The sequence below is a fragment of the Desarmillaria tabescens genome, assembly GCF_030435595.1.
Source record: "Desarmillaria tabescens strain CCBAS 213 chromosome Unknown EV420scaffold_1, whole genome shotgun sequence".
NCBI lineage: Eukaryota > Fungi > Basidiomycota > Agaricomycetes > Agaricales > Physalacriaceae > Desarmillaria > Desarmillaria tabescens.
Window position 1 is genome coordinate 1,445,144 of NW_026848300.1, and position 25,584 is coordinate 1,470,727.

The following is a 25,584-nucleotide window of genomic DNA, read 5'->3' on the forward strand; positions in this document are numbered from 1 at the left end:
GCTAGCGGTAACAGTGGGAGGCAGCAGCGGAGCATTAAGATGGTGTGGGGGGCTGTGGAGATGTTTCTTCCCTTGTAAACAGTAATAAGTTATTCCGAAATGAAAGTGGATAACTTCCCTCGAAGATGTGTATTTAGCATACCAGCTACCGTGCCCTCTCCGAAGTTTCCTAGTCTAAAACACCCGAACCCCTACTAGCCTATTCCTAACCACGGAAACCGACGAAATAAAGGCAGGATACCCAGCTGCAGGTGTCTTGGTCGCAGTGAAATGGCGCGCGCGGACTATGGCGTTATGTTCCAGGAGGCCGGGAGCTGTCGACGTCCAAACTTGTAGCAAAATTACGGCGGCGGCCTGCTTGACTGAATGCAGAATCGTTCTTCAAGCTTCAAAGCTGTCTCCTGTCTCTTGAACGACGATGATGGCAAGAACGAAGGTGTGACCGGCTGTTCGGTGCGAGACAGCCTGAACATGTAAACCTGGCGGCGCTCGCTAGTCCTGCATCAGCCAGATGCTCTTATTTCAAGTATTATTTTTACGACACACTGCGGCACTCATGAATCATTAAATTCGCATCTTCCCACTGAATGACACCCATAAATGAGGTCTGCATGCTATTTCTACGATTTTCTTGTATTTATCTGATTTTTTGATTTTACCTGCCTTGTTTGGCAGTGTGGACAACGTTTTTCGGAACGTCTGTAGCCGAAAATGCCGACAACTGAATAGCGATCGGTTCGAGCGCATTTTACATACAATTTCTTGCTCGACCACCATGTCGACTCCTACAAAACCACTCAGCATACGTGGCCGGCCCATTCAGCCCCAGGATGGCCAAAGTGGTGCCTCTGGCTCCTTGACTGGTACCTCGACACCCCTGGGAACCCCCGATATGCGAGCTCTGCGTGCTCAGTACACCGGAACCCCTCCGCCAAATTCTCTTGCTATTCCACCACGAAACATTCCAGTGAGAACCGCATCTCCGACTCCCACTAGCAACGCTTCTCTACCGAGCGTCGCTGGCAGCGGTCCAGGACCTCAGGCTGGTATAGCCGGTATTGCTGCCTTACGAGGACGTACAGGGACACCATCGCCGTCAGAAGGAAACGCCACGCCTTTGCCACCGGATGTGGATGATCTTCCAGAGGAAGAGAAAATCAAGGTACTTCGGCGACATTTGGTCTCAAAAGAGGAGCGGCAACGAAACAACGAGGACCCTCAGGCCTCGTCATCCTCGTCAACACACCATCCCCACGAAACTACCGAACCGTTCCCAGTCCACTATGACGTTCCGGGTGCTGATGTAACGTGAGTGGTCTTCTATCTCGTCCTGCCATATGCTGCCTGACTAAACCGTGTCTACTCTAGCCACGATATTTACAAATGGCAGTCCAACCAGAAAAAGAGATTACGAGCTGCATCAGTCGCAGTAGCCTCCAGTTCCATGCCTGATCCTGCGTTTGAGCACATCCATGAACCTGGAGGTTTTAGGAGGAACTATGTTCTACTGCGGGCCAACGAGGAAGGTGCAGAGGAACCTCAAGTTCTCAACAACTTTATAGATTTCCTGTTCTTGTTCGGGCATTTCGTAAGTGGCGTTGGATATTCGTAGGCGTTTCCTGATGTTAACTGTTACCCAGGCTGGAGAAGACCTAGAGGAGGATGAGGAAGAACAGGAATCCGACCTCGAGAGCGCAGCTCAAATGGCAATTGAAGGTGTCATCGATGAGACAGCACCCCTCTTGAGTGGGAAGACGAGCCTAGTGAGGTCGAGGTCCCGTTCACGACGCGCGGCGTCGTCTATAGGCCCGCATGGAAATGCAACAGTCAGCCAAGCTGTTCTTATGCTTCTCAAAGCCTTCATTGGAACGGGCGTTCTATTCCTGGGGCGTGCGTTCTACAATGGAGGCATACTGTTCTCGGCATTTCTGTTTCTCTTCATTGCGGCGATATCGTTATACTCGTTCATTCTTCTGGTACATACTAAATTTGTGGTCTCGGGTAGTTTCGGAGGTGCGTTCTTCTGTGTTATCGCAGGTAATCTTCTAATGACCGTGGTAACGATAGATATTGGTGGGGCCCTGTATGGAAACTGGATGCGGCAGCTCATCCTTGGGTCTATCGTCGTGTCACAAATGGGTTTTTGCGGCGCATACATGATCTTCGTCGCAGAGAACATGCAGTCATTTGTCATGGGCGTTACGCACTGTGCCAAGTTGGTTGGAGTGCAATACTTTCTTCTTATGCAGCTTGTGTTCTTCCTACCCTTGGTTCTTATCAGAGATCTTGCCAAGCTGAGCACGACCGCACTCATCGCTGATGTTTTCATCCTTGCCGGCTTGATCTATATCTTTGGAAGCGAGTTTAAAATAATAGCCAACAGAGGCGTTGCCGATGTTGCGTTGTTCAATCCGAAGGACTTTCCGTTGTTTGTGGGAACAGCAGTGTTTTCGTTTGAGGGTATTGGACTTGTACGTCTTCAATATCGCTTCTTGAATAATTGCTTACCCTGTTACAGGTGATACCCATTACCGATGCTATGAGGGAGCCGCACAAGTTTCCTGCTGTCATATCTGGTGTGATGGTTGGTCTAGTTGGTAAGCGCTTATTTGAGCGATGTGCGTCGTATGTCTAACAAAATAAATAGTTCTCTTCGGTGGAGCTGGTGTGCTAGCGTATTTGACATTCGGCTCTGATATCAAAACTGTCGTTCTGGTGAATTTGGACACTTCGAGCCCAATGGTTCAAGCTGTATGTACCCTTTTCTATGACCGTGTGTTCCGTCTTCTAAAGATGTGCCAATTCAGGTTCAATTTCTTTACTCGGTCGCCATCATGCTCTCAGTGCCTCTGCAGCTGTTCCCTGCGGTCCGAATTATGGAGAACGGCTTGTTTGTCCGCAGTGGAAAGATCGATGTGAAAGTCAAGTGGCTGAAGAACTTTTTCCGTTTTCTGGTGGTCATTGTCACGACACTTATAAGTTATATCGGTGCGGCGGACTTGGACAAATTTGTTGCGTTCGTTGGATGTTTTGCCTGGTACGGATTTCTCTATCGTCTTGTGGGTGTCTTGCTGATTGAGGATCTTAGTGTGCCGTTGTGTTACGTGTATCCTGCCATGCTTCACTACAAAGCGTGTGCACATACACGTAGTGCGAAGCTTAAAGATATCGCAATGATGGTGTTTGGTATGCTTGCTGCCATATACACGACGATACAGACTCTTCGGGTACGTGAATCTCATTCAATCGGCAAAAAGCGAAGGACTAACTGCATGGTGTCCTACAGTTGATATTTGAACCTGGGGTTGGAGAACCGTCATCTGGAAGCTGCGATCCCCCGACATAGATGATATAGACGGTTAGACTATGAATACCTAGGGCATAATTTGTTATAGGATCTTACCGTACTTGTAATATCGCGATAATCTTGTAATTCAAGCCATCATGTGGCGGTCTAAACTTGCACAAATGAAGGCCAAGGGGGATCAAGCACGTGGGAATGGTGCTGCGTTGTACTTTTACTTCTTTTTCACCGATTTCACTCGTTTCATTCGTTTGCCTCACGTTTGCCACGCGTTCTGGATCGCGTCCCGGCTGCCTTTGAAGGTCTTTGATACCGTTCTGATAGCTGGTACCCTTTATTTCCACTCGTCTTCAAATTATAAAAGTCTTTGACATTTCTATCCCAGCATTCCAGCCGCCGTGCTGCTCGACGTTGTCATGGCTCTTGTTCTTCCCTCCACCATCTCGACAGTGCCCCCAAAGGCGCCCAGGATCAAGAGGAAGCCGGTGCCCAGCATCGACATGATGGAGCGATACCCACCGCCTGATCCAGCAGACCCGTTTGCCTCGCTCACCGTGCTCCGTTCTCGGTCCAGCACTCTTTTTGGACCCAAGGAGAACGTCACCAGGGAGCAGGCCTCGTATTCCTATCGTGTTTCCCGTCCGTCGTCCAGCCCAGGGCCCACCACCAACAAAGACGATGTGCAGCCAGCCTTCAAACCCGTAGCGCGAAGCGGCAGCAGCCACTACCGACGGCGGTCGCTATCTACACCTCAAGTTCCACCCATGAGCCCCTCACCCAGCCTTGTTCACGAATCGTTCCATATGACGGACGCCGGCCACGACGGAACTGTTTCAGGCTGCCCCAGTGCCGCCTCTTCGCGGAGTAAAATCGCCAAACTGTTTATGCCCAAAAAGACTAGCTTGACGAGCCTCGTTAGGCACCGACTCACGTCGGCGTAAAGTCTCCATCGCGTCGATATCATCGCCCATGCCTGTGTCCAGCGATGCCAAACGACCTTTTCCCTCGATTTCCAAGCGCGCGTCCCTGGATTCAAACAAGCTGCTCAAGCCTCGACCGCGACAAGGCTATGTTTCCCAGCCAGAGTCACGGCAGAATGAAGTACGAAAGGCTATAGTATCGTCACCCAGTGCCTATTACCCACCGCCACCATCGAGTACTCAATCGCACTCGTCGTCGTACACAAACATTCCCACGCCATCGTCCGAGTCTCCTGTGGCGTCGCCATGCATTCGCGGCATTTCGACGCCTTCTCTCCGATCGCTCGTCGATACCCCGGCTCCGTCTGCAGCACAGCACTCGTCCTGCCACAGCCATACTTCTTCTTTGCCACTCAATTTTGCCTTCCCTGCTTCCACTGAATGGCTCCCACCAACCCCCACTCAGCTCGCTCGAGCCGCAGAAAAGCCACTCGTTGCCTCTTCAGGTTTGCGCGTCCCTTTCGGCACCGTCTTCGCGCGCAAACGCGTCATAGTGATCTTCATTAGACACTTTTGGTGTCCACTCTGCCAGGATTACATGCATTCTCTCGCCTCACTTGCACCCCGCAACGCCGATATAGTAATCATCAGTAACGGCTCCCATGCCTTGATTGACAAGTATCGGCAAATATTCGGCCTGCGATTCCAGATGTACGTTGATCCTGAACTGGAGGTGTATCGCGCTCTGGGTATGGGCACAATTGCCAATACAAGTTCACTATCAAAGACCAGAGCTCGCAGGGAAAAGGTTGACAGCTATGTGAAGAGAGGCGCTTTGGGAGGAATGGCCATGGTTGTGTTCAGGGCCTTGAAGGTCGGCATGCCCATGTGGGAAAAGGGCGGTCAGAGTGCTCAGCTTGGAGGTGAATTTGTGCTTGGTCCTGGGTAAGTTCTCTTCACTTTCAATCCACTTTACTCAAATTCAAATTGGATTTTTCAGGATGACCTGCACCTGGGCACATCGGATGCAAACGAGGGAAGGGCACGCTCCTGTAGCCGATGTCCTAGAGGCCGCCGGGCTTCCTGTCACTCGTAGTCTGTCCCTAGTTGCCCCCCCGGTAGCTGTAAAAGCAAAGGATCGCACACGCCGTGAAACCATGGGGGAGCTTCGAGCGAGTGTTCGTTGGTCAGTCGAACGTAAGCGGCAGTCTGTTGACGGAATGCCGTCAAACGAGGAGAAACGGTTGGAGAGGTACAAAAGCTTGGAAAGCATCAAGGAAGCCAACACGGCTCGCAGAGGCGTAAAGTCGCCGATCATTGACGACGAAGACATCGATGAGGTGGTATTTTTCAAACACTAACTGCATTATTCTTTTTTTGTATGCATATATCATCATTGGACCATTAGAGCACTGTAATTACAACTATCTGCTGTATTCTACCTAACGACACGTCTATCTTACTCGTTTTGCAATGCTATGTAATGCCTTATTTACGAAATATATCTCGCACGATGTTACATACTGACGTTTGCTTAGGCCAAGTATCGCCGTTCTTATCTGTAGATCGACTAGAAGTCAATAAGGTTGTGCTAAGTTCCCTTCTCGTCGGTTTGGATAATTCCCGTCATCAATAGAACTGCTGATTCGAGGTCAGCATCCTGCCTCAGGCGGACGCATTACATAGAAAACTTTAGCACCCAGATTGCGCTAACAAGGGTTTCTTTTCATTTGCTGCGCATGATCACTCCAAAGCCTGGTGCATAAAGACAGGCGTCTTTTTCACAACTCCCCAGGTTTGAAAATTAATACTTCATGCGCATGAATGACGCTGTTGCAGTAGAAGGGCACTGCCGACATTCTCTAGCTCTCGCAACAGGTCAAAATCCAATTGAATAAGGTGTGGCCTGTTAGATCATGCGCTGAGGACCAGGAGTCCTGAATCTACCGCCGGCTAAGTCGTGACAGCACGCTGACAACAACAACGTCTACAGATGGGTGTAATGCGTAGCTGGATGATGAAGCATGTCCAGAGGAATCCAGGAAATCCTTCCGCAGTGTACGAAGTTCCGCATGAGTGAAAACAACAAATGAAGTTCCTCTCTCTCAATAACTTCGCCATTTTCCGTGGGAAAATTGAACATTCTTAATGATAAATAGAATACTCTGGGTAAAAGTTCACGATTAGACTTCGGACCAACCAAAACGCGACAAGTCCAGAGATGTCTCCAAACCGGAGCGGTAACGAACTTCAGAAATCTGTACGTACAGGATTTCAAAAACTTTCTAGCATTAGATGACAAGAAATGGCGACCTACCAACATAAAAACGTGTTCAGAAAGACGAGGGGTGTTCAAACAACGGCGATCAAACGTCTTCAAAACGCGCAACGAATATTGACATATGCCAGCCAACATTAGTCTCTTTTGAATATCAAAAATCAGAGTCGTAGATATCTGCCATTATGGGGTAATACATTGGCGAGCATTACGTACAACTCGATTCGCCACTTTAGCTACGCTCATGGACAACGATGTCGGTGACAGACCTGCAGGGAAAAGTTAGTGTAATGACAAGTATAACGTCGTTAAGAAAGGAACGTGCTTTAGGTCTGTCGAAAATCCGGATTCTGTATCCGTCAAGGTCAAAATCTCGATTGTATGTACGCCTGGGGCTAACGCCAAAAACTTCATTCGTACAGACTGACAAGCTGTCGGAAGAAGAGGGCTGATAATCGAAGAAATCAAATCCCCATCGTTACACAAGAATGAAAGCTCCTCACCCAATACGAACTCTATTTTCCAATGGCAAGACTCCCGATATAGAGGTCGAGTTGCCTTTGTCGCCCTTGCGTCGCCTGTTCCTGCGATCTGGACAACTAACTTCAAACCTCCTAGTCCATCGCGACCTGTTATACACGAATATATCCAGTGTGAATTTTCCCATAGGATAAATCCTCCGATCCTCCTCATCCTCTCCTTCATCGTCACTGACCGATAGCAAGCCGACAGAGACAACAATTGACTCCTGACTGTGCTGCAGTTCTCCCCCTCCCTGATCCTCACCTGGGTAGACTATGGGACCAGGCGTGGGAGGTACAATACCTGCCCCTCTCTCCCTCGGAATATCCACACTGGGTCCTATATGTGCCTGAGACGCTAACGGCGCCTGAGATACAGGCGTCAGTGGGAGAGCGGGGCTCTGAGGGAAAGCAGGATACGCCGGAGTTGTCGGCGGTCGCGGCTTGGTGTCTGGTGGGGGAGGTGGGGGAGGTTCATATGTCGTAGGAGAGCGAGGAATCTGCAGCATAGATGGCGGGAGAGGCGAGTACGAAGATGATCGAGGCGGTACAAGGTTGGGAGTGGAGGAACGGCTGGACTGCGATGGGGTAGGCGAAGGCGAGGATAACCTGGTTGCTAGACGGCTACTAGTCAGGCCACCGTATGGTAAAGTATGTCGCTTAGATGTAACATCGGCCAGAGCGAGCGGAGGTGTAGATGGTCTATACGGTGTGCCTAACGATCCTCTTCGCGGCGTGGTACTTGACATCGTCACAGGGAACGGCGAAGGTGGCTCAGGTAGCACTTCAGTATTCTTCAAGCCAGGCTCTGCTACAGCTCGATTCTTTTGCGTGGAAAGATCCAAAACACAATTCCACCTTGATACAAATGTGTTGGTCGGGTGGTGTTTACCTTGTGAATCGCGCATGTAAGGCGTTCCGAAGATATTGATTGTCACCGATCTCTGCAGTTGAGCGTCACTGTGCTCGCCCTTACCATATGCATCCACCGAAAGAGAGGTGAGTGCTAGAACTTCTTCTGGGGAACGTAGGAAAGACACGGCATACAGCAGGTTATACTGCTCTCGTGAAGCGATTGAAAGGGGAAAGACGGCATCTCCTTTGTTTTGTCCGTCATCCCATCCAATCAAAACAGCTTTAGCACCTTCACCACCAACCTTAACGTCGACCTTTTCAATGCTGAATCCGACGTCAAGATCTGTTTCTCCCGTGTTCTCCACCTCGAGACACAGCACAACTGTTCGCTCCTCATTCCCTGCTTCACGACGCTCTCGCTCTTCATCCTGATCAACGTCCACTTCGGGGAGTAAGACTGCAGGCACGAATACGGTCCTCATACGTACACGAAACCCAGACACTGTGTTCAGGGTCTTACGGAAGGACTTGCGCAGTGTCGGATGGGCAGTACGAGTAGCCGTCAGCGGTGAGGGTGTAGGGACAGTAGGCGTTACGGGAGAAATTGGTGGCAAGCAAAACAATTTTTGACGAGAATCAGAGCCAAGGCGAGATGTTGGTAGGGATACACCTAATACAGAGAAAGTGGGGCCTTACAGATGTTCAGGTGGTGGCAGAAAGCTATGAAACGCTACTACGAACCGGCTGTAAGACCCTCTAGCATATTAACCTCCTCGAAACCTCCTAGCCTATGCCCTCGATCTGTTACTGGCGTTGTTGCAGTGGTAGGGGTAGTGGGATCCACGATGAAGTTGTCAAGAGAAGAGAGATACAGAGTGAGAGGATTCTTGGGCTGGCTTAGCGCCAATGGCTTTTCTCGAAGCGTTGTCGAGACCGTAAGACATAACAGAGGATCTGCGTATGTAAGACGTATGAAGGCTATGGAAAAATGAGATATATGCGGCCTCATTTGGTCGGGCACGCACCAATAGTGAAGGACAGACGATACACGGCCATCCAAGCCCTCTCAGCCTCAGACCACAGCAGTGAAAATGCATCCAAGGAATCATCAGCGGCGCCCTGTCCCCATATGCTCGTTAGCAAGGTTGTCTTTTCCGAGTTGAGGTATCTGCGGTCATTCTCTGCAACAGCTGGTGTTGGATTCGGGGTACTTGGAGGAAATATCGAAGGATGGTGCCTCGGACCCATCTTTGATAGTCGAGGAGGAGCTGATAGTCTGACTGAGTTCGAAGGGTCGGGAATTGGTACTGAGGAGATGTATGCGGCCTCTAATGATATCTGCAGATGTGCGAGGAACATAAGTAGCTCTTGCGGTGGGTTCTGGGTATCGAGAGCTGGAAAACTAGTGAGATGGGACAGCCTGACCGTCAAGTAGGAATTCATCTGTTCATCTGTTGCGTTGGTTGGAGAAGGACGGAGGAATAATGAGAGACAAGCGCACCAAAGAATGCCAGTTTTCTCTCAGAACTTGGGGATTTCAACCGAGAGAGCCAGTCATCCGGCGACGCTGAGGGTGGGTATTCGACTGAGGTATCAGGAACGACGACATTGAGCACAGCGGATCCGAAGAGCTGCTCAAATGACGACGACATGGACGCGACAAAGATCGTAAATAGTGGCAGTGCAGTCACCTCAATTATTATGTACTTTGATTACATAAATTTCTACTCGGTAACCAAGTTAACGACAGTAGAGTAGAGTACTTCATCATCGACAACGCAACACGAAGGACCACTTGTCGCAGCCCTAAATCCCGACCAAAGCCAACGGAGAACAATATCAACCATGTCCATCTTCATCTTGCGCCGCTGGTTCAGTGTCCTAATTAGACGATATGCAACGTCACAATCAGTAAAAGATGACACGGGCGCTGCGAATGAGGAAGAGTCGAAAAGGAAGTTCAGGACGCCGTCCGGATCGTCGACCATCTGGGCAAATCTGCAAGGAATAGGTCGAGACGGTGACATTGATGTTGCAGGAAGAGTGAAGTTAAATGCATTCGAAGGACTTGGATCAGACTCAAGACCAACAATATCGTTCAGAAGGTTGAGCGACAAATTGAAGGGATCAGATGGAGAACGAAGGTTCACAGACGATGGCACAATGTCTGTTACAGAAGTGGAAGCATTTGACGCTGCCGCCGCTGCGGACCACTCCGAGCGCTTGGAATTCGTAGAAGGTGTACAGACGCAGCTGCATGGAGAGCAAGCAGGCGGAGATGGTGAAGCCTCAGTATTGCTCACCGAGCCTTCGCGGAGATACTGCTGAATGTCGGCCTCAGACAAGCCGCTCCGTTCATTCAATAGCTTTCGCAACATTCGATTCTCTGCTGAGACGGCCCTTGCCACCTTCTGAAGTCCGACATTTGCCTGTAAAGAGAAATTCAATCAAACAAAAAAGAACAAAAAGATTCTTTACTTACCTTGACTCCTTCTTTTTCAAATATTTCCAACCGCCTTTCAAGTGAGGCAACATAGTCGCGCTTGCGCTGTCGTGATCTTCTTTGGTTCTCCCTGACTCGTGCAGCTCGAGATGAGGTCGCATCACCGGTCATGGTGTTGGGAGAACCCTGTGATGGGTGGCGGTGCTGCTGACGAGGATCCGACGTCTCACTTGGCTCTCACTGATTAACGATCGGACCAATCAAAAGACTTGACTGACCTCTCAGAATGACTATCACGCCCTATAAATTTCGAAGACGTTCCGAGGCAATCTGCATCATAAGATGGACTCAAATACTTCCCATCAAGACAATATTACATCCTGCCCGTCGAACCAAGCTGTTGGCGACGGGAAGGAAACTTACAGCTTTTCTCGTATGTCACTTTTCCTCATATACTCGACAGTTTGACTCATTACAGTAACGGTAGACCTTTGGAAGTCTTTGAGCTGGATAGACAGGCTCTTGGCACCGCTCGTTCTCCTCGCCATCATTCTTGGAGTCATAATCGGTGTTTATGCAGTACATCTACTCGCTTCCTCCACGTATGGGAATCAACTCTTATTGTTCCACAGGAAGAAGGCGTAAAGAAAACATTCAAGCAAGGAGCTACGTGGGATGGCGTTTCTATTCGTACGTCTGTTTTTATATAATCCTCTTGGTCGCATGCTAAGATAGGTCCTTCATCTAGCTATTCTCATTGGACTACTCATCATGATCTGGCCTGCTCTTGCCAAAGTCCAATGGGAGCGGCTTCCAGATTTATTCCGAAAACGTGCGGTCAAATTTTTTTTCCTGACAAGATCTTTTAAACATCTGTTCCTAGGAAATATTTGGCTTCATCTTGCCATATCTTTTGTTCTGAATTGGATCATCGCCCCCTTCATCATGCTCGCCGTGGCGTGGATGACTCTTCCTGAGCAGAGCATGGAGCGGGAGCGCAAGGGGGTACTATTGGTTGGTGTCGGTAAGCAAACTCACCAATCGACCGGCTCTTTTTCACCAATGTTCTCCCAGCTCGTTGCATTGGTTTGTCATTTTCACACGGAGAGCGTATATCTTGACCCATATCTCGTCTTCTAGCTATGGTTTTAATCTGGAACACCATCAGCTGCGGGGACAACAACTATTGTGCCATCCTAGTTGTTTTTAACTCGCTCCTACAGGTCAGTCCCACCAAGCTCATGGCAGCGGATATTATCTGACTGGTAGCAGGTCGTACTTTTCTCTCCCTATGCAGTCCTATTCCTCAACTACTTGGGCGGGAGATCCAGTGATCATTCACTCAATCTAGATTACTCAGGTGCCTCCCGTGCCGTTGGTATTGTGAGAGTTTCTCGACCTATTACATTGCGCTTAAAATAACATATATCCTTTTCAAGTATCTTGGTATACCTCTAGCTGCGGGGTTGATAACTCGAATTATCGTCCTGTCAACGCTGAAGCCTTCGGGGATAAGCAAATTCTTCAAGTATTTCGGCCTCTTAGCTCCTCTCGGGCTATTGTACACCATCATTGTGCTCTTCGCAAATCAAGGGAAAAGAATTGTGGACAACATAGGCACAGTTTTCCGGATTTGTGTCCCGTAAGTCTTTTGCACTGCTCCTCGTTGTTTATTGATCTAATGTCATGCACAGGTTGATTCTTTACTTTTCCATCGTATGGACAGCGACGTTCTTTGCCTTCTGGGCTCTGTCTCGCCGCCGCTCGGCTTTTGGGGGCTATGAAAAAGCGGTAACCCAATCTTTCACCGCTGGCTCCAATAATGTAAGCCAGTTATTGCGTAGTTGACCAGACAGTAATCTTTTTACCAGTTTGAGCTTGCTATCGCTGTCGGGATTGCCTCGTTTGGACCCGAGTCGCCCGAAGTGCTCGCTGCCACGTAAGCCCTTGCATTTATGAACAGGATCGACGCTGATTCCTGTCTTCTTAGATTGGGACCACTGGTTGAAGTTCCAGTGCTTCTGTCACTTAGTTACCTTGCGCTGTGGCTCCGACAGCGACTAAACTGGGAAGAGATCTCGAAAGGTGACGAGTTAGATAGTGTAGACGTTGAACGAAAATAGCAGCTTGCTTCTGTAGTAGCACATAGAATTTTGATACATGCATCTTATCTCCCTTCTGCTCCGCTTGGTAGCACAGCCACCCGCCTGTTTGTTTGGTCAATATTTGCTTCTACGTGTCTCTTGCAACAGCGCTTCATCCTGAACATCTTTCTTCTCATTTTTTCGTCCCCGTGCCTGCGAAACCTCATTTTTAATCCGGGCGAGTCTCAATAAAATGCTCAACGTCGAAGACATAGAGGAGCGCGATGGTTCGCTTGTCGTCAAATCTCAAATTCGAGTTGCTGATACAGGTATAGGTGTGCGACTGTCGTGGAATGTGTGGCCATCGTCGCGTATAGAGGCTACACGAACGGTCGTTCCCATCTCTGCGCTCTATACACCCCTCAAAATTCGCGAAGATTTGCCGCCTGTGGTCTACGAGCCTGTCGCCTGTAAAGCTCCCTGTCGAGCTATTCTCAACCCATATTGGTACGTGGCTTGTCGTTGACATTCTCACCCTTTCCTTAATATCATGTCTGTAGCTCAATAGATATTCGAGGAAAACTCTGGATCTGTCCCTTTTGTCTATCGCGCAATGCTTTTCCTCCTCACTACAAAGATATCTCCAATACCAACCTCCCCCCTGAACTCCTACCAAAATACACTACCATAGAGTACACCCTCGCCAGGATGACCCAGCGCCCCATTTTCCTTTTCGTCGTCGATACCTGCCTTGATGAGGAAGACCTTAAGGCCCTCCGTGATGCCCTCGTCGTCAGTCTTAGCTTGATCCCGCCCTACGCGCTTGTCGGTCTGATAACATATGGTACCATGGTACGTTATGTCATAGTCTTAACTTGTTTGCGTTCCTTATAATGATGTCTCCTAGACGCAAGTCCACGAGATCGGTTACTCCGAATGCAGCAAATCCTTCGTCTTCCGGGGAGGCAAAGAATACCAGCCTAAGCAAATCCAGGATATGCTCGGTCTTAGCTCGCAGAACCGCGCCGCTCCTCGTCCTGGACAGCCCATGCCCCCGCAATCTTTTGGAGCTTCACGATTCTTACTTCCCGTAGAGGAGTGCGAGTTCCAGCTGACCGGTATATTGGAGTCCTTGACACGCGACCCTTGGCCCGTTGCAAATGATAAACGTGCATTGAGGTGTACCGGTGTTGCTCTGAGTGTCGCTGTCGGTCTGTTGGAGGTATGTTCCTATCTATAGTTTCAATATTGAATGAGACTTGATATTGTGCTCAGACCACATACCCTAACACGGGTGCCCGTATCATGCTGTTCGCCGGTGGACCATGCACGGAAGGACCTGGCATGGTGGTCAGCAATGAGCTGAAAGAGCCTATTCGATCGCATCATGACATTGACCGTGATAGCGTGAAGCACTTCAAGAGGGCCACCAAAGTAAGCACTAATTCGTCTAATGCAAACCGATTCTCATTCGCTGTGTAGTTCTACGAAGGCCTTGCCAAACGCGTATCCAACAACGGTCATGCCGTTGACCTCTTTGCGGGTTGTCTCGACCAAGTCGGACTTCTGGAGATGAAATCCCTACCCAATTCAACCAATGGTGTTATCGTTCTATCAGATGGCTTCGCAACCTCCATATTCAAGCAAAGTTTCCTGCGTATCTTCAACAAGGATGATCAGGGCAATCTTCAGATGGGCTTCAACGCGACTTTCGACGTTCAGGTGTGAAATAATAATGTTCATTTTCAAACAAGTCATTGATCTCATTCATCATAGACGACGAAAGAACTGAAAGTTTCTGGACTTATTGGTCATGCAATCTCTGCTGGGAAGAAGTCCGCTTGCGTCGGAGAGACTGAGATAGGCATTGGCCAAACTTCAGCGTGGAGGATCAACACCCTCAACCCCCATACGTCGACTGCGGTCTACTTTGAAGTCGTCACTCCCGCCGGCCAACCATTGCAGCCTGGATCCAGGGGCTTGATCCAGTTTGTTACTCACTACCAACATGCATCCGGCACCCAGAGATTGCGTGTTACCACTATTGCACGCAACTTTGCTGAAGCCGGATCCCCAAGCATAGCAGCAGCTTTCGATCAAGAAGCCGCCGCTGTTCTCATGGCAAGGATCGCCGTCTTCAAAGCCGAGATAGACGATTCACCCGATGTTTTGCGCTGGCTTGATCGAATGCTTATCCGTCTCTGCCAAAAATTCGCAGATTACAGGAAGGAGGACCCAACAAGCTTCCGCTTGACTGACAACTTCAGCATCTACCCCCAGTTCATGTTCCATCTGCGGAGAAGTCAGTTCCTGCAGGTGTTCAACAACAGTCCTGACGAATCAGCGTTTTACAGGTATGCTTACCATCTGATGCATATGTTTTGCTGACATCCCTTGGCAGACATATTCTAAACGAAGAGGACGTCAATAATTCTCTCATCATGATACAGCCTACCTTGATGTCTTACACCTTCGACACACCGCCGCAACCCGTTCTTCTGGACAGCGTGTCGATCAAGCACGACGTTGTCCTTCTACTAGACACCTTCTTCCATATCCTCATATTCCACGGGGAGCTTGTTGCACAATGGCGAAAACAGGGATATCAAGATCAAGAGGGTTACGAGAATTTCAGGGAGTTACTAGAACAACCGGTTCAGGATGCCCAGGTTTGTGATACTCGTTCTTGATTGACTAAAGCGTAACGAACTGTTCTTTCAAAGGAACTCCTGGTTGATCGTTTCCCTATACCGCGTTACATCGTCTGCGACCAAGGAGGCAGTCAAGCACGGTTCTTGTTATCCAAGCTTAACCCTTCTACGACACACATGTCGCAATCTATGTACGGACAAGCTTCAGGAGCAGGTGCTGGTCAAGCGATCTTCACGGACGATGTCAGTTTGCAGGTATTCATGGAGCATTTGAAACGTCTTGTAAGTTTTGTGATGATCACCCGCTGCTTTCCTATGCTGACTGGAATATGTTAGGCTGTTGGAGCCCAGACAAATTGATTTGTAACGTTTATTTTATTGTAGTGTTTTCCTTGTTCAAAACTGTTTTCTACGCTTTACATTCTGACGGCGTAATCTCGATCGGTACTTCTTTCCTGGATCAAAGATATAAGTCGTGAAGCTCGATCGTAAATTGCGTGATTTGATGTTTATGTTATGTTGAAGGGTTACTCACCGGAGCCATGATCACCAAGTAATTTATCTAGAAGCGAGTTCCTATCAGCGTCGCCTCAGTTGCATCGAACCGCGGGGTTTACCTAGAGACCTATAGTAGGGGGATATGATAGATTGTTGTAATAGTCTTCGTGAGGACATAGATTCAACCTTTCTCCTTTTGCGTACACAATCTTCTGCCTGGAAATTTCATCAGTAACAAGACTCCGTGGCTTTTCCTTACATCTTTAAAACACGATATCGGAGTCGATATTGGATGGAGTTACAAAACTTCACGAGTTTGATCTGTGGGTGATTATTGGCAGTCACTCAATGTGCAAGTAGATTGCAATGTTCCACTTGCTTTAAACCTACAAATAAATCCTGTACACTCTTAATTATACACTTTCCTTCCGTTGTCAGAAAAAAAAAGGTATCGGCACGACTATTATGTATGCTGAAATACATCTATATTAATTACCACTAAACTATAATGCATTAATGGGGTAGTGGTAACCTGGGTCGTTGCCATCGACCCGCCGGGGGTTCGATTCCCTCTTAATGCAGTTTCTCATCTCTTGACATTCATCCATGATTTTTTTTTTGCGTTCTTATTACTTCTCAACTTGTTACTTGAATCTTGATTCTTGAATTTACAACTTACAACACAAGTGACAGGATGCATTGTGCAAATTTTTGAGTTCATAGTTGCAGCCTGAACATTAGGGCATCTTCTATCGAAGCCTGTTGTGAGATGTAATATCTTCATGATTCGAGTTCAGATATTCAATACAAAAAGCAAAGCCAGACCAGCACGTAAGTAATCTACACAAGTAGGCAGAAAAAGTCAATAAATAGGTATCAAGAATCCGTAGAAGAGAACGAAAGCGAAAGAGAAGAAACAGAAAACTCCTTGTCCTGCTATACGGCTAAAGCAAGTCCAGCTCCACCATCCCAGTCCGCTTCGACTTTGAGGGTCTCCCCACCGTTGGTGTTTGCTACAGGCGGTGTGGACCCTGTCCCGCCCTCCGGTCCCCGACCTTCTAGGGCTCTAGCACACTCTGCTCCTCCTTCGCTCCTTAGATGTCGGTTGAGAGCATCCATCCTGGCAAACATCTTTCCACAGGGCTCGCATGAGAAAGGTCGATAGTTGGAATGCAGCTGCTCATGCCTCTTGCAATCATGTTGTCGTGCGAAGCCTTTACCGCATCCGGGCCATGGACAGACAAATGGTTTTTCTTCGTTATGAGAGCGTATATGGCCTAAACTGAGATGAGCGGGTGTTTCATTGATAACAATGAATAACTCACCCTTGAGATTGAAGCTTCTTGTAAATGTACTTCCGCACCCGGGAACTGGACATATAAACGTTGCATCTTGTTTCCGCCGGTTATGACTAGCCTTGGCGGTCCTACCAGTTGTTACGTTCTGCTTACTGACCACCAAGGGGAATGTTTGACCGCCGACATTCACCGTAGGTACGCTAGCCATGACACTCGGATCTTGGAGATCAGTGTATCGTCCCCGTGGTGACACATTGGGAGATGGATACGGGCTGCCACGGTTTGATGAAGCAGAGGGACCGTCGTAGATGCTGGCACCTCGCTCGCTGCGAGAGCCACTCGAGGCACGGCGTACATGTCGGCCCCGATGAGATTCCATTCCGCCCATACCCATGCCAGCCATTAGACTTCCGCTGCCCATATTCATGTTCATACCAGACCCGACGCTGAGATAATGACCAAATTCTGAGCCAGGGGGGGCTAGAAGACCTCCGCCATGCATATCTTCACTCCTGCTGCCCCTTACATGACCTCTTACAGGCTGATTGCCGATGTCGCTTTTGCTCCGTCTGAGTGACACAACGTTACCATCATCTGACGGAGACAGGAAACCGTTGAGGAACTGGGAAGTGTCTACCGCCTCGTCCGGAGGATTGGCGTAGGACGGGACGCCTGAAAGACCGAGACCCATGCCGCCAAGACCTAGAGTATCCCACGTAGGATGGACGGGGGAAGAATCGGATTTGGAGCGTGACCGACCTGGGGTAGGATGAAGAAAATGCTGAGGGGAGCCTGGGGGTCTGGGGGGGAAAGAATAGGGCTGCTGGGACGGGGCCTGGGATTGGGACTGGGGAGGGAGCAGAGACGGGGAAGGCTGGGGAGGAGGAGGAGTATATGACTGGTTTGGGCGTTGAGCATGGCCTAATAAGAATTAGCTAAGAATTAAGCCGCGGAGAGAAAGAACTAACCGTAATCGCCCATGTTTGTCTGTGCGGCATTCCCGCCACTCACCGGCGTCGCAGGCACTATCCGCAAATGCGGTCCGCCTCCCGAACCATCGCCATCTGGCGCATTTATCGTCGGTGGGGGAACACCAAATGTTTGATCCTCCGGCATGAGCAGCCTCGGTGGACTGGGAGGTTTTCCGCTACTCCCGCTTTCAGGTAGCGGCGCGTTACCCCAGCCAGGACTGTGGAAACTCATGTTCTCGAAGCTCTGCGCGACGTCGAGGTTGGCCGGGGGAAGGTGAGGCGACTGGCTATGGGAGTGCTCGGATGGCGTTGGGGCGTCGAAATAGGCTGGGTAGTCGTTGATCATGAGCAAAGAGCCTGAAGGAGAAGGGTCAAAGTCTGCAGGATTGTACTCGGTGGGCGGTTCGTCGGAGAGCTCTGAATGAAGGGAATACGGAGACCCTTGATACGATGGAGTATGAGGGAAGAGGTCGCCGCTGAAGTCGATGGCGTTAAAATCGAGGTCGGCGGGCGGTGGTGGTGACGGCGGGATAAAGTCGATGTCGTGGATGTCGAGCTCGTCGGTGGACAGACCGGTCAAGTAGGGAGACATTACACGGGGGTCCATATTGAATTTATAATAACAAAGCGTTCGAGAGAGATGGGAGTGTCTGTGTCGGGCTGTGTTTATGCTGTGTCGGAGTTTGCCCGGCATCCCGGCATCCCCCTTCCTTCCGGTTTATTTCTGCTTCACCATCACCCCGAAAGAACGTGGCTGCATTGCTTTCCTCTCCGTCCTGGCTTCCTCTCTTCTAGGTACCCGTATCCTTCGCCAGCTCATCGTCCTTTTTTTTCACTCTTATCACCAGTACTTGCTCACGTATCACATTCATCATCCATCACTCTCACACGGCTTCTTATCCCCGCAAGGAATGGGCGTTTGCCGCTCATATAAATTGCAAGTAATTAATGATTGAAATATTCTACTCAAATTCCTGTCTCAGTCACCCTTGTATCGTATATCTATTGCCCGCTATTGCTGAATTGATGCTGTAGCGCATACCAAGGATACCCCTTGCCTACCAAGCATCAGACACCCGTTCCTCTCCCAGAATCAACTCCTACAATTTCCCTGTTTGTTGCGCTCCCCCGATCATGATCGAGTCCGCCGTTTTGTTGTCAAGGAACCGAATCTCTCTTTTTCCTACTGTTCGTTACTTGAGTACATGTCGAATATACCCACATTCAGCGTAGTACCAAGTAGCCTTCCTTCACCTTCCACGTACACACTACAAGATCAACGTGTCGTTATTCCCAAATCTAACTCATCACCTTGAAAACCTTGTATCTACAATATTTGATTGTTTCACGGTCTCGACCAGCTCGCGTACAATTTCATCAGGGTCATTTCGCCTCGTACAATGTCCATGCCGCTTTGAACAATGGATCATCCATCGTTTCAATCTAACTGGAGACTCTGATTATCTCCTAAGAGCCCTTTTTTTGAGCACAAATACCGTGTCAGGTAAACACTGATCTCAAACTGATCTGGCTGCGGCGTGTCCTTGAGCCTTTGTATGTGATTACCCAACTATACGTTAAAGAGTCCATATGCATATGTCGGTATGTCCAGACGTTCCTCGCCCATTCCGTCAGGGATCTACGCCCCTACGCCTCTGCCTCGTGATGATTACGGAGGAACAGACGCGGCTCCTCTGCGTACCGAGACCTCTCCGCCCTCCCTGCGTCTCGTCTTCCCAATTCAGTTATGTAAACGGTTACTACAAAGCGTACAAATACCCGTCTCGGACTCGGATAAATCGAACAATTTTCTTCTGCGTATGTTCCTGCGGTTGTGAGGAATGGATAACACGAAAAAAAAAACTATACGACATCTTCCTTCCGATCGCGATTTCAACGGTGCCGAATCACCAGTCGATATCGAAATCATTACGACATTCTTGAGGATACAGATGCGCAATGCTCATGGATCTGAACCTTATAGCTCCCCGTAACCCGTAAAAGCCGAAATAAACATAACAGTACTTATTACTATGTTCAGAAGACCTGGACTATGACCTATGACTGGCCCTTCTGGGTCTTCATCTGCAACGTCGACATTAATGAAAAGATAGTTATTAGGAACCCTCCAGGCTTGTATTCTGCCAACCCAAGGTACCATTCTAGAGAGTATCATTGAAAAGCGCACCCGACTCCACTCGGAGTCCAGAAAAGATGTCAAAATGACAGGCACGCAGAATAAACATGCATACGGTTCCTAAATGAAATGTACGCGCCGCCATGCGCCAATTACAACGATTTGGTTATTATTAGCGTTGCTTGGATTCGATGATATTAGCTCTTCATCCGAACAATGATAGTGAGTATCCAAGTGACTTTCAAACTACGATGTAGGCAGTTCCTGAGAATGCGGGGCCGGCGCCCAATGAGGCGTCGTCAATTGAGTATGGTATCCACGGACAGACGATTCATAGAAATGAAGCTGAACCACAAGGTAGAACGTCGCAACTATAGGACGCGTGATTCGGAACAAATGAAGTGGGAAAGACGCGACGAACGCCTACGGTAACGCGAAAGGCTGACAGAGGTTAATACCCAGGGTCCCCATATCTAAATCGATGCTGTGCTCAGAGATAACATACTAACTCATTATCGAAGCGCAAATCAGGGCTTGAGACCGTCCCTGCGAAGTCATTCAGCCGATATTGAAGGAACATCTCCGAATCCGACTTACACCGCCCGATATTCATTACAGACTAGTAAGCTACGAGTACGAGCGAAACCAAGCTTGACTCCAGTTGATTCCGGTGAGACAGACACCCGAATGACGAGCCCGGTAAGGGGTGCAAACGTTGATGGGGACGGCTAATCAATTCATCACTGACAGAAGCACATCTGAGAATTTCGAAGATGGTGTGCCCGGATATACCGGTTGCTCTAAATTTTTTTTCTTCTCGGGCGACAGAACGAGTCTCGGTGCCTATGTCAACCCAGTGGATCCGGCATAGTGATATCGGACGAGAGACTCGTCCGATTCCTGAAAAGCCGGGCGATACGAGTCGACAGAGAAAATGACACTAAACTGTGGTTAAATGATCTACAAGGATGGGCCCAGACCTGAGATCTTTGAAGCTCGGGCATGTCCGAGTCTCCGAGACGAGGCAGTGGAAAACTGAAACTGGTTGATAAATCTAGTGCAGTAGGAATCCTCGTGAACGAATACATAGAAACTGAGGGAGGATTATTTTGGAAGTCAAAAACAAGTCATTTGCACAATGCCAACATTGGAGTTCTAACTTGAGTTGGTGGATTAGACAGGAATTCGGTCATTCGGGCAACAAGAATGGGAAATCAAAAGTGAGAACTTGAATGTCGCGCACAAAAACAAGAAAAAGAAACCTTTGCATTAAGGGGGAATCGAACCCCCGGCGGGTCGATGGCAACGACCCAGGTTACCACTACCCCATTAATGCATGCGAAGTATCAGCCTATAAATATATTTAATAGAATGGTCATGTTCCTTTCCGAGTTTTCAACCCTACCACCTTTCATCTAAGACGAAGTCTACGCATCTAGTACTACACTTAATGTCCGGCACGGTCAATTTCGTATTCTATGATTCGCTACCTACGAGAGGGTTTCCGAAAAGCGAAAAGCTATTCTCACAAATTTTGAGTTTGTGACATCATATTGAAGCAGTGCATGACGGTGCACGAATCTATGAGTATCAGGATGCTCAAGTGGGCATATCGTGTTTGCAAGGAGGCTGCGGAAAAGATATCATGATGTGTAGAAATAAACCGAGAAGCTGTGTGGACAAGGGCGTTATTGTTGGCTTCTTTAGGCTCCGGGCGCCCTGATAAGCGGTTTTTTTGCGGAATAGTATCTACGGATGGCCGTGGCTACTGGACGCCGACATAGAAGCAAGTTGGAATACTATTGACTGCTAATACAAGGCCATTGTATGCACTATAGATGGAATTGTCATCTGACGATATATAAAGTCCACTTGCTTGTCCGAAAGGCGTATGTACGGCTAAGAAAGCTAAAATCCGTTCAAAGTAATGAGACGTCTAACGCCAAAAAATGACAGAACATGTGGACAAATGTTGGTAAGGCGGCATTGTAAGCCGTTGGGACCTAGCGCTGAGCAAACAGAAATCCAGTGAAGAGCACCACGTAAAGACGGAAGAGAAAGTAAGGCGGCAAAAGTAGGACGTTTCTCCTGCACGAGGTGGTCGCAAGGCTTAGGATGTGGCAGTGGGCGGCCGGCGGATCATATGGTGGATCGGGCCGAAGCCGGTCACCACGCGACGGTCAACGAAAAAGACTCTCACCTTATCACCTTCATCTCGCCCGCCTCCCTCCTCAATGACCCGCTTTGGCGACTTTGCGCCTCTGTGCCACCATACCCCGTCTTACCCATGGTGCAACCTTTTCTATCGTTTCCTGCTCGACAATTCTCCGGATACCCTACAGAACCAGGGCAACGATGATGCTGTCGGGGTCAATCCAGTGTGCGGTATTCCGAGGGTAGGAACGGACGGCAGCATCAGCAACATTGCAGAAATCGTCGTCTGCGCGCTCAGCATGGTCTTCGTCGGTCTCCTCATCTTCCTCACCAACCGACGCAAAGCCGCAGTCGGCAGGGTCGAGCTCCGTTTCCTGCTCTTCCTCTATTTTCTCACTTTACCCTTCTCAATATTGACCCAAGGCTCCCTGCTGGAGCAGGGCACGACCGCGCTGGTCGTACTCACAGCCATCCATGCAGGTCTCGTTGCTGCTCTTTTCGCTGCCCTCCTTGCCAACGCCATCGTCGCGACGCAGGTCGTCGAGGACGGCACTATGGCGTCCATCATGCCCTTCAGCATTCTCACACTGGCATTTTTTGTCGCTACCCTCTATATATCCCTCGATGTCGCCCTCGGATTCTCCAACGCCCTAAAACCCTCCGACCCGGCGGCAGACTTGCATTCTATACCTCTATTTATCTTCACAACCATATGGCCCGGAGCGTGCGCTGTCATCTTCTTTGCCTTGATGGCGTACATTGTACTTGCCGTCCTCAACGAGACACGTCCCATGTGGTTCTACGTCCTTGCCGCAGTCCTTTTCGTGCTTTCCCAGCTTGCATGGTTTTTGTTGGGGAGAGTAATTTGTAGCGGGAGTAATTCCAAGGTCGACGGCAGCTTCATTGCTACGCTCCTTGAGACTGCGTGCATAGGTGTTCTCTATTTGGCGTGGAGAAGTATAACCGAAGGTGTGTTCTTTTTGTGCTGTATGTAATTCCTGTTCTCACGTTCCTACGCAGAATCGTGGGACGATGGCACTTATTATCCTTCATAATTCCTGGCCCCATCACTTTCCTTGATTGTATTACTATCCTATCGTTGCTGTCGATATCACGCTTTTGAAAAGGGCGAGTACCGTCCATGTACAATCCGTTCTGTGCTTGGAAACCGTGTACTTATTTACCTATATGCCCTAGGTGTACTTACATCTGTGCATACGTACTGCAGGACACAAATTGCCGGCTTTTGTATGCATCATGTACGCGCCTCCTTGATTCCTTCGATGTACATAAGTACCGTAATCACGACTTTCAGACTATTTATACCACGCGTACATGACTCTTCTCTCTCGACGTTTTTCTCCATTTTCTGTAGCGTTTTTTCTACCTCATCTCGGAATATGATACATATGCTACTAGAAATCATGACAGGAGCGGGAAGGACCGACCATGCCGCTAGGCGCCCTCATTATGTACGGAACCATACTGTCACTCTCTTCGCCTTTTAGCTCGATGCTCATAGTTCCCGGAATACTCGGTCATTCTATCGTCGTCATGCCCGATTATCGATCTGCGTCTAGCATATGGTTTCCCCCGGGCGTCTACTCTAGAACTTGTGCTTTCGAAACCTCCGTCGCTCAATTTCCGACCCATAGGCACAAGCGCGTTATATAGCCCTTCATTGAAGCCAACATATTGCAGGCCAATGCATTCTGCTTTGAGAATGTTGGATTTCCAAAGATCCATAACTGCCTGGAAGTGATCTTGATACAGTTTATACGATGCTCTATTGTCAGAAATCGTGGCGCGGGCGAGTGCCTCCAGATCCTTGATAAAACCAGTTTTTAGTGTTGAATATTTTTGGGTTTTATAACTCAGCAAAACGCATACCAATCCAGAGAGATCCGTGCAGCCTCCGGGAATCATCTCGTGGCTCAGAGGTAAGCACCTGTATGTCCCCTCGTAATAAGCGGTATTATGATTGAGAGCGAATAACTCTTTGGTGGTCCCGTACATCTCTTTCATTGGATGTGCAATCCATTTTGTCTCAACTTCGTTAAGTTGGAGTTTATGACATGGCGCAAATAATAAGGCATGTCCACCGGGCTTCCCAGACCACAAGAATGGGTCCGAATACTCAAGAAAGATCGACCTGTCGGCCGAAGCAACGCTAATTAATTGAAATTAGCTACTGACACACGCTATGGCCTATATCCCGGAACTGACGTTTGTAGTTTGGGTTTCTGGTGTGCGGAAAGGATGATCTAGCGTTAGTGGGACGTAAACACCTAATCAAGGGACAACACACAGAGCTTAAAAACTTGCGGAAGGTGGCGATATTGAAGCTGTGTTTCGCGACTGGACCTACTTGAACTTGTGGTCTTTCAAAGGGGCGTTGCCCTATTGCATCCATCAACATCTTGCGCTTGTTCTGAACTTGAGATGTGAAAGAAACGCATGTACATCGTAGACGTATAGGCGGCCTACACGTAAAGAAATAGCCTTAAAAGCCACTTAGTCAGTAGACAGTGGTGAAACAAAGAGGCGCACCTTTCTTGATTCGAAATCCTTTTTGAGCTTCTCCAATACTTCCTCGAGCTCGCCAATCCGTTTCTTCAATGCTGCTCCCTCACCAGTGGTCTCAGCCAACTGCGCCGTCAACGCATCACATCGCTACGACCGTAGACTTTCAGTACTACTGCCATTGCCAGAGCAAGTCGCGTACCTGGCGAACCTGACGTCGCTTTGTCTTTTCCTTCTGATATTTTTCCTTGATATCTTCGTACTGGGTCGTCAATTATTCCATCTGATTACCTTGGACATCTGCCGTTTCAACATCATTTTCGACTTCCTCACGCTTTAGGATGATTTCTTGTGTGAATTAAGTAACTGCTTTCCGGGGAAATGCTTAGCGTTACTTACCGCTTGTTCAGCCTTTACGGCAGTCTTGGAGTCTCGAGCTCCAGCAAGCTCATAAGTCAATCTACTATTCTCCTGCTTGAGTTTCTCGATGTTCTCCGTCAAGATCTTGTTGGATTTTTCTAATTCTTTCGCATTTACCTAGACTTCCAAGTCAACAACATGTTCATTCAACCAAGGTTGTATCCCACCTCAGACTGCTTTAACTGTCGCTGGGAATCTTTTAGTGTCCTTGCCAGCGAATTGGCGATTTCTGATCCAACTTCGACATCATATGAATGTTTTTCCATCGAAAGAAAGAAATGACAGGTCAGCATGGACCCACAAGTCAACATGGACCGTCAGCACGTGCCACCGCACATACGTCTATTTATTCTCTATCCTGGATGCCAAGTGGGTGCTTGTATGTTTGTTTATTAGCAGTGGATTCGACCTCAAAGAAAACCAACATTTCGTTTCTAACTTGAATTTCACCAAAAGGCGCTCCTTGGTACTTGCGACCCACGGAACCTGCTCACCTTTGTGGGTAGATGGTAGTTGAAATTGAAGCA

General features: G+C 48.7%; 9 protein-coding genes and 2 non-coding genes across 11 annotated transcripts; 6 read left to right on the forward strand and 5 right to left on the reverse strand.

Moving 5' to 3' along the window:
- Nucleotides 1-516: 516 nt before the first annotated feature.
- EV420DRAFT_1494868 (vacuolar amino acid transporter 4) lies at nt 517-3,465 on the forward strand. Its single transcript, XM_060470823.1, has 10 exons — nt 517-605; nt 676-1,308; nt 1,369-1,588; nt 1,641-2,013; nt 2,068-2,471; nt 2,519-2,597; nt 2,648-2,751; nt 2,808-3,037; nt 3,089-3,227; nt 3,287-3,465. Exons 1-10 carry the CDS (start codon nt 601-603, stop codon nt 3,344-3,346), a joined length of 2,247 nt encoding a protein of 748 aa, XP_060339301.1. The 5' UTR covers nt 517-600; the 3' UTR covers nt 3,347-3,465.
- Nucleotides 3,466-3,504: 39 nt separating this feature from the next.
- EV420DRAFT_1659974 (uncharacterized protein) lies at nt 3,505-5,585 on the forward strand (the record flags this gene model as incomplete). Its single annotated transcript, XM_060478899.1, has 3 exons — nt 3,505-4,168; nt 4,224-5,169; nt 5,225-5,585. Exons 1-3 carry the CDS (start codon nt 3,721-3,723, stop codon nt 5,583-5,585), a joined length of 1,755 nt encoding a protein of 584 aa, XP_060339302.1. The 5' UTR covers nt 3,505-3,720.
- A 1,199-nt stretch (nt 5,586-6,784) lies between these two features.
- Nucleotides 6,785-9,530, reverse strand: EV420DRAFT_1258761 (TRAPP trafficking subunit Trs65-domain-containing protein; the record flags this gene model as incomplete). The annotated part of the gene is made up of 5 exons (XM_060466913.1): nt 6,785-6,950; nt 7,006-8,569; nt 8,620-8,856; nt 8,904-9,329; nt 9,380-9,530. The coding sequence occupies 5 exons, from the start codon at nt 9,528-9,530 to the stop codon at nt 6,785-6,787; spliced, it is 2,544 nt and encodes an 847-aa protein (XP_060339303.1).
- EV420DRAFT_38150 (uncharacterized protein) lies at nt 9,264-10,754 on the reverse strand. The gene is made up of 3 exons (XM_060481895.1): nt 10,361-10,754; nt 9,380-10,307; nt 9,264-9,329 (listed from the first exon to the last, which is right to left on the reverse strand). The coding sequence occupies exons 1-2, from the start codon at nt 10,490-10,492 to the stop codon at nt 9,603-9,605; spliced, it is 837 nt and encodes a 278-aa protein (XP_060339304.1). The 5' UTR covers nt 10,493-10,754; the 3' UTR covers nt 9,264-9,329; nt 9,380-9,602.
- Nucleotides 10,519-12,497, forward strand: EV420DRAFT_1494883 (sodium bile acid symporter family-domain-containing protein). Its single transcript, XM_060470824.1, has 12 exons — nt 10,519-10,754; nt 10,809-10,900; nt 10,954-11,011; nt 11,070-11,153; nt 11,205-11,345; nt 11,396-11,407; nt 11,462-11,544; nt 11,594-11,704; nt 11,761-11,963; nt 12,016-12,145; nt 12,193-12,260; nt 12,312-12,497. Exons 1-12 carry the CDS (start codon nt 10,664-10,666, stop codon nt 12,442-12,444), a joined length of 1,206 nt encoding a protein of 401 aa, XP_060339305.1. The 5' UTR covers nt 10,519-10,663; the 3' UTR covers nt 12,445-12,497.
- Nucleotides 12,498-12,527: 30 nt separating this feature from the next.
- On the forward strand, nt 12,528-15,824 carry EV420DRAFT_1494887 (copii coat protein). Its single transcript, XM_060470825.1, has 10 exons — nt 12,528-12,692; nt 12,741-12,912; nt 12,966-13,257; nt 13,313-13,627; nt 13,681-13,839; nt 13,888-14,127; nt 14,182-14,759; nt 14,807-15,074; nt 15,129-15,338; nt 15,393-15,824. Exons 1-10 carry the CDS (start codon nt 12,659-12,661, stop codon nt 15,414-15,416), a joined length of 2,292 nt encoding a protein of 763 aa, XP_060339306.1. The 5' UTR covers nt 12,528-12,658; the 3' UTR covers nt 15,417-15,824.
- A 240-nt stretch (nt 15,825-16,064) lies between these two features.
- EV420DRAFT_t3 lies at nt 16,065-16,135 on the forward strand. Its single transcript has one exon. It is a non-coding gene; the product is annotated as a tRNA-Gly (tRNA).
- Nucleotides 16,136-16,242: 107 nt separating this feature from the next.
- EV420DRAFT_1494889 (krueppel-like factor 16) lies at nt 16,243-18,497 on the reverse strand. The gene is made up of 3 exons (XM_060470826.1): nt 17,821-18,497; nt 16,880-17,773; nt 16,243-16,831 (listed from the first exon to the last, which is right to left on the reverse strand). The coding sequence occupies exons 1-3, from the start codon at nt 18,428-18,430 to the stop codon at nt 16,491-16,493; spliced, it is 1,845 nt and encodes a 614-aa protein (XP_060339307.1). The 5' UTR covers nt 18,431-18,497; the 3' UTR covers nt 16,243-16,490.
- Nucleotides 18,498-21,225: 2,728 nt separating this feature from the next.
- On the reverse strand, nt 21,226-21,296 carry EV420DRAFT_t32. Its single transcript has one exon. It is a non-coding gene; the product is annotated as a tRNA-Gly (tRNA).
- Nucleotides 21,297-22,194: 898 nt separating this feature from the next.
- EV420DRAFT_1257509 (chitin synthase III catalytic subunit) lies at nt 22,195-23,169 on the forward strand (the record flags this gene model as incomplete). The annotated part of the gene is made up of 2 exons (XM_060466837.1): nt 22,195-23,083; nt 23,135-23,169. The coding sequence occupies 2 exons, from the start codon at nt 22,195-22,197 to the stop codon at nt 23,167-23,169; spliced, it is 924 nt and encodes a 307-aa protein (XP_060339308.1).
- On the reverse strand, nt 23,133-25,323 carry EV420DRAFT_1659998 (uncharacterized protein; the record flags this gene model as incomplete). Its single annotated transcript, XM_060478900.1, has 10 exons — nt 23,133-23,941; nt 24,005-24,284; nt 24,341-24,378; nt 24,423-24,545; nt 24,602-24,616; nt 24,665-24,787; nt 24,840-24,892; nt 24,929-24,971; nt 25,037-25,174; nt 25,225-25,323. 10 exons carry the CDS (start codon nt 25,321-25,323, stop codon nt 23,603-23,605), a joined length of 1,251 nt encoding a protein of 416 aa, XP_060339309.1. The 3' UTR covers nt 23,133-23,602.
- Between the last annotated feature and the right edge of the window lie 261 nt (nt 25,324-25,584).

What these genes read in the sequence shown, in the direction of transcription:
- EV420DRAFT_1494887 (XM_060470825.1), top strand. Translation starts at nt 12,659, where the DNA reads ATGCTCAACGTCGAAGACATAGAGGAGCGCGATG. An exon ending in GCTATTCTCAACCCATATTG is followed by an intron (nt 12,913 to 12,965) that starts GTACGTGGCTTG and finishes TCATGTCTGTAG; the next exon opens with CTCAATAGATATTCGAGGAA. An exon ending in ACTTCAAGAGGGCCACCAAA is followed by an intron (nt 13,840 to 13,887) that starts GTAAGCACTAAT and finishes TTCGCTGTGTAG; the next exon opens with TTCTACGAAGGCCTTGCCAA.
- EV420DRAFT_1494883 (XM_060470824.1), top strand. Translation starts at nt 10,664, where the DNA reads ATGGACTCAAATACTTCCCATCAAGACAATATTACATCCTGCCCGTCG. An exon ending in TCCAGATTTATTCCGAAAAC is followed by an intron (nt 11,154 to 11,204) that starts GTGCGGTCAAAT and finishes ATCTGTTCCTAG; the next exon opens with GAAATATTTGGCTTCATCTT. An exon ending in GTTTTCCGGATTTGTGTCCC is followed by an intron (nt 11,964 to 12,015) that starts GTAAGTCTTTTG and finishes TGTCATGCACAG; the next exon opens with GTTGATTCTTTACTTTTCCA.
- EV420DRAFT_1494868 (XM_060470823.1), top strand. An exon ending in GTTCCGGGTGCTGATGTAAC is followed by an intron (nt 1,309 to 1,368) that starts GTGAGTGGTCTT and finishes TGTCTACTCTAG; the next exon opens with CCACGATATTTACAAATGGC. An exon ending in TGTGATGGTTGGTCTAGTTG is followed by an intron (nt 2,598 to 2,647) that starts GTAAGCGCTTAT and finishes CAAAATAAATAG; the next exon opens with TTCTCTTCGGTGGAGCTGGT.
- EV420DRAFT_38150 (XM_060481895.1), bottom strand. Translation starts at nt 10,492, where the DNA reads ATGACCGGTGATGCGACCTCATCTCGAGCTGCACGAGTCAGGGAGAAC. An exon ending in TTGAAAAAGAAGGAGTCAAG is followed by an intron (nt 10,308 to 10,360) that starts GTAAGTAAAGAA and finishes TTCTCTTTACAG; the next exon opens with GCAAATGTCGGACTTCAGAA.
- EV420DRAFT_1494889 (XM_060470826.1), bottom strand. Translation starts at nt 18,430, where the DNA reads ATGGACCCCCGTGTAATGTCTCCCTACTTGACCGGTCTGTCCACCGAC. An exon ending in GACAAACATGGGCGATTACG is followed by an intron (nt 17,774 to 17,820) that starts GTTAGTTCTTTC and finishes AATTCTTATTAG; the next exon opens with GCCATGCTCAACGCCCAAAC. An exon ending in AAGAAGCTTCAATCTCAAGG is followed by an intron (nt 16,832 to 16,879) that starts GTGAGTTATTCA and finishes ATCTCAGTTTAG; the next exon opens with GCCATATACGCTCTCATAAC.